At 39.7% G+C, this 13,673-nt stretch overlaps 1 protein-coding gene across 1 annotated transcript in view; it reads right to left on the bottom strand.

Moving 5' to 3' along the window:
- The window catches only part of dst (dystonin), a 201,468-nt gene that overhangs the window by 119,260 nt on the left and 68,535 nt on the right, over positions 1 to 13,673 (bottom strand). The window contains exons 10-11 of the mRNA XM_084093588.1: positions 2,040 to 2,206; positions 1,041 to 1,153 (exon numbers count right to left, since the gene is read on the bottom strand). Coding sequence (XP_083949714.1) covers positions 1,041 to 1,153; positions 2,040 to 2,206 — 280 coding nt within the window. The remainder of the gene's footprint in view (positions 1 to 1,040; positions 1,154 to 2,039; positions 2,207 to 13,673) is intronic.

Below are 13,673 nucleotides of genomic sequence, written 5' to 3'. Positions count from 1 at the left end.
CAACAATTACATCTCTGAAGTTTCACACTTCACCAAAAGAAACACAGATACTCTTTGACATCGTTGTTTTGAAATGCTGGGTAACCCGTAATTATTTATATTTATATTCATTTGTGCTGTCAAATCGATTTATCGTGATTAATCACATCTAACATAAGTTTGTAAAAAAAAATATAAAATGAAATTATATGTGTGTGTGTGTCTGTGTGTATATATATATATATATATATATATATATATATATATATATATATATATATATATATATATATTAAAAAAAAACACACACACACACACACACACACATACACATATATATATATACATACACACACACAGTAAACAAACTTTTAGGTTAGATGCGATTAATCGATTTCTAGCAATTTTGAAATGGTGACCGTGAAACAAGCTGCTGTACGGCTTCGTTGGACAGCGGTGATAGAGGAATTAATATTATTACATATTATTATTAATAAATATTTTTATTATTAGCTATCATTCGAAACCTTAAACTCAAAATTCATCGTGTGAAAACCATTTTGAAATTGACTGCCATGAAAATAGCACTTTATTTTCTCTTGGCGGGCCAAATTTGGAACACAACTTGGTTAGACATATGGCTTTGATTTTCTAGCAATTTTACAGTCCAAATTATTCTGTAAAAATATATTTTGTATGAAATTAATAATATTTATATTTGCTGTGCAGTAAACTTGACACTTTCATTTTTAAGCTGCTTTCACTGAAATAACATGCCTTCTTTAAAAAGAGACTAAACTTAAGTCTGTATTTGAAAGCATTAATGAATTACAACCGTTTAAGTTCAGATCCATGTTCAAAGGAGGAGGGGGTTGTGACAGTTAGTTACTACTAATGTGTGTGTGTGTGTGTGTGTGTGTGTGTGTGTGTAAGCAGCATTGTAATAATGCTAAACGATTCCATTGGTGACCTCAGCCGGAGTCGGACAGTGTCGTAACTGGAGGGTGAGAGTACAAACTTGCTCCTTCAGGTCAGTCTGTGTTAGGACAGTAGAAACTCACCCTCTGGGTCCAGCAGTCGGGCCACACCAAGCTGCTCCGCCACACCAAACGCTTGCTCTAAGTTGGATCTGCTACTTTGTGTTGAAACTCTGCTCATATCCACCAGATCAGGCCTGAATGAAGACAAAATCGTGACAATATGAACTTATTTCAAAATCTCTGCATGTCTGATATCTTTCAGTGACATATGTTTGTATTACATTCCAAGATTTAGCTTTAATCTAAATTTTGTTTGATTGATGGTGACAGGCATTTTCATTTATGCAAACTGACCCTGGAGTAATGCTGGGTTTGTGTAAAACCCCATAGGATATCAGTGACAAACAGTGTCAAAAACTTCACATGTACAGTACTCACTCACAATCAGGTGACGTCATTCATTTGAAGGAGCATATAAGGAACAATTATATTTTGCATTGAGAAAACGAAGCTTATTTTAGGACCGCTAAGAATCTTGGTCCCAAAAATAGTCTTCATATTCTTTAAGAAAAACAGGTTTTCTTTGTTTTGACTTTGGGGTGAAATATGACCCAGATATGCTCTTGACAGGTTTCGTGAGATTCACTCATAAGGATTATTATCAGTACCAAATGTTCCCTGACTGACAGGAATATTGATGGCTAGAAATATCTTTGCACAAAGAAGTAATTATTCATAATCTAGGTCATCTGTGCTTCTGTTAGGTAAAATGACATTTCATCAAACTATAAAGGGCAGATTATGACTATGAGGCACAACAGATCATTCCAAGAATAGAGATGAGAGATACACATACTGTACAAGTGTAAGAAACAGCTCTCGTAACCTATTTTACTTCCACAATGTATGTATGTAGCATCTGTAGCAGGAGCTTCTGTGTTTAGTCAAATCCAAGTAAGCGGGATTTACATAGGTCACCAGAAACTGAAATTCTGTCATTTATTTACTCACCCTTTAAACACAAAATCAGATGCAAACAGATAGAAAAAGACATATATATGCTCTGGAAATTGACATTACCTGTACTTATGAATAATAGCATTGAACAGTCGTCCATCCCTCCACGAGGTAGTGAAGTTGTCGCAGCGAACCCCTACGTAGCCTTCGGTCATCTGCTTGGACCACAGCAGAAGCCTCTCCTTGGCTGTCATGTCCTCGGACTCTCCCGTCACGTGGATGTCCGAGATCTGCAGGCAGGAAAGATGACATTTTCGTTAATATTGTTAAGAATGTGTTATAACATAGATAAGGGGCCTCTTTTCAAACCCAGTCATATTCAGCAATCTGTAAAGAAATGGTCATTTTGTAACACAAAAGTCAATCATTTTAACCCTTAAAACTCATCTTTGATCACCAAAATGACATTTTTAAATAATGTAATTTCAATCTGTTCTGCGAATAATCTAGCAAAAGGTGAGTTTAGAATTAAGAATAAATAAAGATGCATATATGTGACCCTGGACCACAAAACCAGTCTTATGGGTTTTTGTTTTTTTTAAATTGCGATTTATACATCTTCTGAAAGCTGAATACATAATCTTTCCATTGATGTGTGGTTTGTTAGGATAGGACAATATTTGGCCGAGATACAACTATTTGAAAATCTGGAATCTGAGGGTACAGAAAAATCAAAATATTGAGAAAATCGCCTTTAAAGTTGTCAATTTCTATTGGCGATAGTGCTGCATCCATTCACAAAAATAAATGTTTTATATATTTAAGGTGGGAAATTTACAAAATATCTTCATGGAACATGATCTTTACTTAATATCCTAATGATTTTTGGCATAAAATAAAAATCTATAATTTTGACCCATACAATGTTTTGTTGGCTATTGCCACAAATATACCCGTGCGACATGTGACTGGTTTTGTGATCCAGGGTCACATAGCATGCACATACAGAGATTTTTGTGCACCTCAGTTGTTGTGTGCTTTAATTGGTTGGATCTTCCATCTGGACAACAGTCCAAAACAAACATCAAAATCAACACAAAAATGGGTCACTGAGCACAAAATGAAGCTTCTGCCATGACCGTCCCAGTCCCCTAAACTGAACCCTATAGAAGATGAGTGGGCTGGACTGAAGAGAAGAAGCACCAACATGAACTTGTGAATCTGAAGGATCTGGAGAGGTTCTGTATGGAGGAATGGTCTCTGATCTCGTCAGGTGTTCTCCAAACTCATCAGGCATTATAGGAGAAAACTCAGAGCAGTTATCTTGGCAAAAGGAGATTGCAAAAAGTATTTAATAACAGGAAGCCAATAATTGTGGCCAATGTGGTTTGGAGAAAAACATTTATTTCATAATGTGATTTCCTTGTGATAGGATTGTTATCATTTGTTGTAGGCTACTGTGAAAAAATGGATTATCAGTGCGATTATCTTTCATCTTTTTGTTATTCATATTCTCTAGTTTGTATATCAGTGCAGTATAAGTGGTGCAGTGTTTAGTACAAGATGTGAGTTTAATGGGCAACTTGACATGTGTAACCTTAACCGCCCAATTGATGTGTGTTTTAAGAACAACAATCTTTATGATTATGACTGTGAACACAAAGCATGGCAAGACTTCATCAGTGAAGAAGAATAGAGGGCAAAAACTGAAAGTGAATGACAGGGACCGTCGAACACTATAGCTACGTTTCCACCGCAAGAACTTTCCCCAGGAACTAGGAGCTTTGTGGTGGTACTCGGTGTGTTTACACCACAGGAACCAGGGTCTAAATGAAGTTCCGGGTAAATATTTCCCCCTCCGAAAGTCCCTGCTCGTGAGGTAGTACTTTTTCAAAGTTCAGGAACTTTCATGGGTGGGACTTGGGCACTGAACATGCTGATTGGATGAGTTCATGCCGCATTTTGATTGGTTGACTCCACGCAGCATTTTATTCAACCACCATCTGTTGTGGTGCGTGCATTAACAGTCGTCTGCTATTCAAATCAACAATGGAGTTTAAAAAATACGACCGATGGACCGACGACGAGGTTGAAATCCAGTGGGAACTGTAAAGACATGTGCAGTCCTACGTCACTGGACTATTTGCCTAATCTTCACGGTACTTTAGACCGCGGTGGAAACGCGGCTAGCAACAGGTCTGGGGGAAAAAAGTTCCTGGTAAAAAAGTTCCTGGTAAAAAAGTTCCTGGGACAAATTGTTCCGGGTAATTTAGGTGGAAACGCGGCTTAAGAAGGATTGTGTCCAAAACAACACAGAACTGACAGCAAACCTCAACATTCACCCTGAAAACCGTTTCCACAAAACCTGACCAAAACCAACATCAATTAAAGATTTAATCTCAGACAACACTGCTAAAATGTGAAAAAAATGGAGTTATGATCATAAAACCAGGAACGTTAGAGCATGAAGATGAACTTCATCATCTTCTCAGGTCAGTTTAATCACCTGACTTGAATATTATTGAGTGAGAAGCAGATTCCCTCCTTCAACATCTCTGAAGCAACTGGCAATGTTCTGATAGACCACATTCAAAAGATGTATTAATCTACTCTAAGGTTAGAAGTTCAAATATTAAAATATTGCCTATTTCCAGGTGTTCACATTATTTTGCCCAACCCCTGTAGATTGTGTTATAGTACCATAAAAGGGCCATTTCTGCATTTAGATATATTTATAGTAGTCTCCATGTAGGCAATAAATCATATTAAATGCATTTTCAATATAGCATTGCAAAACACTGATGGTGACTTATGAACAGAGACCGTCTCACATGACTGCACGTTACAAAGAAGGATTTTCAGCTCTAAAAATCAAATGCCTGGAGAAAAAGTTAAGCCAACACCTACTGATTTAAGGAAACACATCATACCACAACAGCTTAACAATCATTTACAGATCAGTAAGTGTATAATATGTGTACGTGCGGACACTGAAGTAAACTCAAAGGAATCTGCCGGCCGGCCACAGTGTAATTATAGCTTGTAGGAAGAGAGCAGAGCACATGGTGTTTAGACTGTGGGTGTGGAAAGACTGAGCTATTAAACCAAGAACCAGACACACCAAAACATGCCAACACTGACTAATCACTGCAGTGAATGATCATATTATGGAAACTCTGTGTCATTCATTAAAAAATGGCTAGTGTCTAGATTCAAGATGCTAACTGGTCAATATATAAAAAATATAGTAATAGCAATGACACAAAGTACTAGTCACTAGTTATATCGCAACACAACATAAAGGTCAACTATTAACTTCTAGTGGAAGCATGCCACTAAATTAACTGTCTTATGTCTCCTATAGCATTCCTGAAGCTCAACCAGTAGAGTGGTGCTAATAAAACCATAATGGCTTTGATTCCCAGGGAATGCACGTACTGATCAAATGCACACCTTCAATGCATTGTAAATCACTTGGGATAAAAGCGTCTGTCAAATGCATAAAGGTAAATGTACTTGGCTTAAATATTTATATTATGTAGTAACCATTCTATATATAAATAAATCATTAAAGCACTCAAGGCTGTTGTATAGGTGCATTCACGCCATGTCAGGCCATAATTTAAAAAAGCATTTACGTCCTTATAGAAGTCATGAAAACAACTTAAACTGAATTTTCTGAGAGCCCCGACTGACCACTGCAACATCATGTGGAAAACCCTCAAGGTTGTAGTGGCTTCAGGAGTAAATATTTCATAATATTTTGTTTAATAAGTCCTATAATTGAGTATTTTTAATGTCTTAATAACGCTTAGGCCTCATCCACACTAATATGTTTTCGCTTGAAAACGCATCTTCTTCTCTTCATTTTGGTCTTCCGACCACACTAAGATGGGGTTTTAGCAACGAAAACAAATCTTTTTGAAAAACGCTCTCATTTGGATACATTTGAAAACACTGTTTTCGCGTTGTAGTGTGGACTGTCAAAACGGTGTTATTTAAAAACGATGACGTAAATTTAGTCATGTGACGCGTATTGAACCCATAGATATTGATGTTTATACCTGTTGTGAGCTGTTCACTTTCACACTGTTGCTAAAATATGTTACTTCAAACACTCTTCCAATCACAGTCCTGCAAAGATGACAGAAAATTCACTCACATTTGCTGTCCTGCTGCAAAACATGAACGCAGTTGCGTTTTACACCAAACATATATTGGTGTGTGAGTGCGGCCTGGACGCATCAACGAATGCTGAGATATTTCGCTAAATAAAATGATCCTGCCAGACGAATTGCGTGATAACTTGATTATGTCTGTATCGTCTCAGTGAGTTTTTATGAGAGTTTACACGTGCTGTCAGATGAATTTAGCATTTTCCAACGTTTCAGTGTGGATGAGAAACTTTTGTAACATGCTTGAAAACGCTAATGTGGCAGAGAGCGTTTTGTAATGAAAACTCAGTTTCTGGATTAACGTAGACGTAGCCTCAGAGTCGAATGTTCCAGGTTGTCATCTAATAATTATAGCAACGAAGACCTGGTGTGAATGCAGCATCCTGTACATCACAAATTACCAGTGTGTGATGTGCAATGGACATTATTGTTTTAAGTAACATCATGTGCATCGTGTCATTGCATCATAAATGGCATCTCAAATGTTGACAGATGCTGATATTACCTCCTGGTGTTTAGTAGAACCAAGTTTAAGATCTTGTTGGACAGTATCCAAAGAAGCCTGGGAAACGAAATGCCCCGAGCAAGTGTGAGCCCTCCTCCGCTTCCTGTGCACTTGAGTGTCCCATATAATTCTGGAGAACCCTTCCATGTTTTCCAGCTGACGATCTACACTGCTCCTCTCCAGGGAGCCTTTTTCTCTCAGTGTCTGGAGCATATGCTCCACCGCTCCGAAACTAGCCGCCCTCCTCAACTGTCTCCGCAAAAGTTTCTTTTCCACAAGCCTGTCCTTTGTGGCGATGCTTCCGGAGCTCTTGGTGACCCCATGTAGATTATGCTCGGCAGTGGGCCTGCTTTTGTCCTTATTTATCTGATAATTACCTGGCTTTCTACCAGTTTTACCTCGGAGGACTGGGACTTCTCCAACGTAGACCCCATGGCTGATACTGTGCTGCCTGGGCCTTGGAAACTCATCTTGCTCTGAGTTCAATGTACCAACCAGATTGAGACAATTACCACCAGATGTGGCATAATCCAGGTCATCAGTCTTACAGCTTTCATGGCTTCTTAAAGAGTCAGTGGCATTAAAATCAGCTGATTTTCTCTTTTTCCTCCTTTGAAAGTATCGGCGTCCACTGAGCTCCTTTGGTGCGGGGCTGATTGGGGCTTTCGTGGGATCAACATAACACTCCTCCTTAGAGTCCCTCACGCATCCACACATATTACCCATGGTGGTTGCTCATGCTAATAAGGCTGTCCATTAAGAAAGATTCACTCCTTCCAGCCAGCTTTAAACAAGTTCAGCAAGTTCAAGAGTTTATTATCCCAGGAATTAGCAGTCATCGTTTCCCCAGCAAGTATTTAGGTATGAAGGTGATGCCAGACAAATCAGCAGTAGTCCAATATCCAAGTGCGGATGATGTGAATCCCTCTGAGACTCGGTAGAGGACCGAGACGCTCCAAACTAACTTCTGTTTCTTGTATCGCACGTTCACCAGGCTCGCTGCACAGCCCGGCCCTTTCTTCTAATGCTGCCAACACACTGAAGTCTAAGTGACCTTTGAAACTGCACCCTTTGCCCTGATCCTCCAGAACAAACACTATACAGATCGAGGCGACACAAACTAACGCAGATCTAGGTAGCTCTCTGTCACAGCTGAGGAAACGTCACCGTCCTCATGTGATGTGTAAACACAGCCACCCCCAGATCCCTGCTGGTGTTGAGTTTCCAGAGGCTGGATGTCCTTAGTGGTGGGTGGCTGGAGAGAGAGAGAGAGAGAGAGAGAGAGAGAGAGGGACACACACTCTCATCTGTTCCCTGATGGCTTCTGGGCCGTGTGTGAAACCTCTGCTCAGCAAAGTTGAACCATTCAAATAGGACTTACCAGGCTGAGAGAGTCATGGCCTGTCATGTGGCCTTTTAAAATAACAGGACAACGTGGCTGGATCGACAACATGGCAAATTGCGCTGCCCCACACAACAAAGCTCTCTATTTTCTCTTTAATCTAGCTCAAAACAAGAGCAAAGCATTGAAAAGGATCACGTCCAAAACTTAAAGCAAACAAACATAACCAGCGGTCATAGACATGGAAGATGATCGTTTATATTGGCTATATAAACTTGCTTGGGTGTATATTAAATCATCTCAGTTGTATATTTATAAAATATAATTAGCTTACACAACAATTATAGAACAAACATTCATTTAAAGTTAATTAAGGGTGTTAGCTAAGGCAAAATCCCTATTACTATTGCGTTAAATTGTTTTAGGGAACCTACACAAAATGTGCTGCTACTTCTCACCACCATAACATCACACACACTTGAGGACGGATCCCTAAAAACTTCCTAGAAACTTATAGTAACCATGCAGCAACATGCTACAAACTGCTTTATAAATTAAGGGTGTTATAATACACAAAAAGGGAAAACAAGTCTCAAATGCAATTCAAGCTGCACACGCATCTGACAAGGAGGAAAGTTCATTAATAATTAATTCAACCAAAGTTAATGACAAAGTGCCCAAATAAAGGAAACACTAATCACCATAATGGCGACTTCAAACAGACCTCAACAACCTTTGTACATTCAACCTTATGAAAAAATAAATATTGATATTGATTTTATTTGCAGTTGATTTCATGTAAGGCTGTGTTCAGTTGTAGCTGTTGTGTTTCTGCCCATCTCTTCTCTTTGTACTGTTCTTGTTGCTCCTATTATCTTCAGTGATTTTGCTTGTTAACAGCAGGTGTTCATCACTAATGCTCAATCATCACTTGTAGAATGAATCTACTTTATTTCACTAACCGCACCTTTGCTTCAGTGTTACTTTTACTCCCTACAGATTGGGACCATATGAAAACTGGGCAGTGTTTGTTTAACACTGGGGATTATACTGTGTAAACAATTTAGTAAATAATTTATCAAAATTAATGTGGAAAATTGTCTTGTTCTTTAACTACAAACACACACTAAACAAACACACACTAAGAGAAACATTATATGTAACACAAACACAAGTTTTGTTGTGGCCCAGCACCCAAAAGACAACATATGCTGGTCCCAGCGTGCAAAACATGCCTTATGCTGGATGTTTCAGCAGGGTGAGCAAGTATCATATCTGCTGATCTTGTTTTGCACAAGCTCTGCCACTTTCCCTTTATGGCTGCAGACTCTTCTCACTTCTCAAGACTCTTCACAGATTTTTTGTTTTGACAATGAGTGATCCCCCAAAGGTCAGCCAGGGCTGCTGTTTAAAACTGCCCATGTTAAATGGTAGCAAGCTGACTAGTTCAAATTCTCCTCAGCCCCCAGCATGATGTCCTGTAGTAGTCGGTTTTTCTTCGGTGCAGACATGGCATAAACGAACAAACAAACAAAGCAAACCTGGAATTTCCCACCAAATCTAAACTCAAAATTTAAATCAATATTCCGCACTGGCCTAACATACACTCTTTATTCAAGGACTTCAAAGCATGTTTACAAGGCAAAAAACGACAAGCAAAAGCTTCAGAAACAACATAATGGCAAACGCCAGCTTGATTCAGAGCTGTGATGGCCTTTGATCGCATGTTCAAACAGACTTCAGTATTCACATGCCAGCAGTGGATATTGTATAAATGAATAACTGTGTTCTTTAAATCTTTATTGTTATTGCCGAAAGAGCTGCAAACAACACATGTTCATCTACAGTGAATTGTGAAATTGTATTTATCGGAATCCAATTCAAAACTAGATACTTCCAAAGAAGAGACCGGAGGGCAAATTTTTTTTAACATGGTGAAAAAATCAGCCCTGAGAGACTAATGTCTGAGCAGAGCCATCAAAAACAACTCTACTGTACGTACCGTCCAACTGCAGATCATGAGGGAACAGGCTTCATGCCCAACGGCTCGCGTGAGAGTGACAGCGGCAGGTGCTTCTGCACGTCCCCACGCTACCTGTCAGCATGTTTTATGAACCCAAGCATTATTTAACACATTCTTCGGCTATGCCCCAGAAATGCATTTTTATGCCTTCAGCCGATTGAGGGCTGTCAGGGAGGCTGGGCCAGTGTGGTTTGCCAGAACGAGGTGCAGTGAAGGTGTGATTCTCGCATTCTGGAGATGTGAATTAGGAAGAGCTGTGATGGTTTGGGTTTTTAACTGAGACTCGGGTCGACTTCTGCGACAGGCTAACATTCTTCCCTCATAACATCATCTCGAATCGAACGAGCAGCCGAGCCAAGGATATTAATAATCTACCACTGTGAAAGTGGGACAGTGTGTTCAGCAGGGGATATTCACCCCAGGATGCATTCGTGTTGGCCAAGGAATGAAACCAAACACAGAAGCCCAGAGACGCAGTTTACAACTTTGAACAGTTTTTTACTTAACACAGCATCTCAAAAAAATGTGGCATTAAAAAGCTGTGAGCTATGATGTGACGACCAAAGACCTTCATTTGATGCATGTGTCCACTGTCCAACAATTTAACACTTTCCCCGCCAGCATTTTTTATCATTTTCACAAATTTCATGGCCCCCAGAATATTTTGTTGTAAGAATATCAGAACATGAAATATATCTAAAGAAAGAACAGATCTTCTGCTTTTAAACCAAAAACTGTTTTATTCTAGCTTCCTGCATTATTTTTTATCAACACTTGAATGTGGGTAAGTTCCATTAAAAAAAGCAACATTTTGAGGAAAAAGCTGATAAAATCATGTTTTTGTCAAAGACTACATCTGAATCGGATTCAGAACGATGATCAAAACACAGATGGAGTAGATCGAGTCCATCAACACCCCCACATCCACGGTCCTAAAGCTCGTCCTGGGTCGACATTTCATTCAGTAACATTACACAGTTTTGATTTATATGCTGTTTAGGGTTGATGATTGCGTTATTTCACATATGATATTGCTTGATTCTTCTTCTTCACCTGTGTTATGGTCAGGAGATTCTGTACTCTTTCAGAAGATGTGTAACAGCGCCCCCTACCGTATAAAAGTGAAAACTCAGAAAGAGTGGCAGGGAAAGAGTTAAAAATCCTCCCAGCGCACACCGAAAGCTGGAGCGTGTCCTGTGTGAGCGGCCCCCAGGACTGCACTCCTCTCTGCCTCGGTACGTTTGATGTGGAGAAGGTTTCTCAAGCTAAGACCTGCAGATGCACAGCTGCAGTAAAACCTCTAATGCCGAGTTCACACTTCACGATTTTCAAAGTAGTCGGGTCGCTGTTCTTTTCACACTGCGTGACTATCTGGGGTAACATTCAGTCGCTGGTGTGTGCACACTACACGACAGATCGGAGACAGAGGGTTTCACACTGCATGACTTAACAAAAGAAAGAATCGCAAAGAAAACTTCTGTCTGGTCCGCAAACTACGTTTCACAACCAAACACACATGAGAAGTGATAAGGAAATAACGCAATCACGCATGCGCAGGACCGAAATTGTTATTAATAATGATAGCCTGCAAGAAGATTTGCGATCCAAATTGTATGTGTGCTGATCTGCAGCGAAAAGGAGAACAAGAAAAACAGATTCTGCAGGAGGAAGTGGTTGGGGAGACACGGGGAGCGAGGATTGTGTTCTGCAAAGAGAGTTTGGGGTAAATAAATAGTTCTCTCCGATCGCGTCTTTGATAATTCACACGGTGTGATTGTCCCTCACGTGAACAAGCACTGATTTACCTGTGATTTGTCGGCGATCTCACAAAACATGTCGGCGAGCGAAAATCGGGCCTAAAACCGTTCAGTGTGAACTTGGCATAAAGCACAAGCTCCCTCAGACTCCAGATCACTGAGCCTCGGTCTGCGACTCAAGAGTTTTATAAAAGCCTGTCACAAACACAAAAGGCCAAAATGATTTTCTCTGTGCACCTTTAGCTCATTTGTAAAGCACCCGCTCAGGATACCATCAGCTGTTGAATCTGATGAAAATATAAATATGAATAACTGAGTAAAAGATCCAAGACAGATCTTGTGCATGTAATGATACTAACATTTTCCAGGTTCAGCTCGTACATGTTGATACTAAAATGATTACCTTAATAAATCAATCACACCATGTAGTTACTTACATAAATCACATAATTTAAAATAGGGTAAATGTTCCTGCATGAAAGTGCGAATCACACTGGGTATTTGAGTGAACATGTTTCTCAGGCTGACAGAAACAGTGCTCACTGCACTCCACCTACAGCCAAACAACAATTACACAATAGAGAAGAGAAATAAAGACAATCTTTTAACATTGACTTGATGAAGCCTTGCCTGGAAAATGCAAAAATATATCTGAAGATTATTTATGGACTTAAATTAATTGGGCATTTTGAAGAAAAATGTGAAGGCTTAAAGCTATGTGGCTGCCAGGGGGTTCAGAACTTCCTTTGATGTTGATAGGCAGTTGCTAAGGTGTTCTAGGTGGTTGCTAAGGTGTTACTAGGCAGTTGCAAGGGAGTTCAGAACTTAATAGGGTGTTGATAGGCAGATGCTAAGGTGTTCTAGGTGGTTGTTAAGGTGTTACTAGGCAGTTGCAAGAGGGTTCAGAACTTAATAGGGTGTTGATAGGCAGTTGCTAAGGTGTTCTAGGTGGTTGTTAAGGTGTTACTAGGCAGTTGCAAGGGAGTTCAGAACTTAATAGGGTGTTGATAGGCAGTTGCTAAGGTGTTCTAGGTGGTTGTTAAGGTGTTACTAGGCAGTTGCAAGGGGGTTCAGAACTTACTAGGGTGTTGATAAGCAGTTGCTAAGGTGTTCTAGCTAGTTGTTAAGGTGTTACTAGGCAGTTGCAAGAGGGTTTCAGAACTTACTAGGGTGTTTGCTAATTTGTTCTAGATGGTTGTTAAGGTGTTGCTAGGTAGTTGCTAAGGTGTCTGAGTGCTTTCAAGGGCATTGTTAAGCAGTTGCTAAGATGTTGAAAGTGGTTTAAAGCATTAGTAGGTGATTGCTAGGCAGTTCTGAGTGGTTGATAGGGTGTTGCTAGGTGGTTGTTAGCGTTTTTTGGTTTCTATGCAGTTGCAAAGGTGTTCCGGGTGGTTTCTAGGACATTGTAAGACAGTTGGTAAGAAGTTGTAAGTGCTTTAAGACATTGCTAGGTGGTTCCTCAGTGGTTGATAGGCACTTCTAAATGGTTGCTAGGGTGTTATGGGTGGTTGTAGTTTAAAAGCTCCAGGAGTTACGGTTAAAAATGAAAATGTTTGTATGTTAGGGATTTTATACAATAACAGCATGTTTGCCTTCTCAAGCCAGCATATATACACTGTATGTATCTGCTGAAATACAGCAGCCAAATAAAGCAATGTTGGTTACATATCACCGCCACAGACTGAAGTAAATACAGAGCAAACTGTACATTTGTCTCATTTCACTGAATATATGCACACCCTCGAGCAAATACATGTCTGACCTCTTGTGGTCAGAGAATGAACTGCAAAATGAAAGCAGTTTAGATCTAAAGATCTGAAATATTGTACAAGAATGCTAGTCATGCAACACAATGAAACTAAGACAAAACAATCTCAATACCCGATTACTGGCATATCCTCATAGCTTCACCTTGTGAGGAATAAACAGGGCGGACATCCTTCAAACATCTTTAA

Source organism: Abramis brama (genome assembly GCF_963993115.1).
Source record: "Abramis brama genome assembly, chromosome: 19".
In the NCBI taxonomy this organism is placed as follows: Eukaryota; Metazoa; Chordata; class Actinopteri; order Cypriniformes; family Leuciscidae; genus Abramis; species Abramis brama.
Note: the sequence above shows the minus strand (reverse complement) of the source record. Positions and strands in the feature narration are given on the sequence as shown.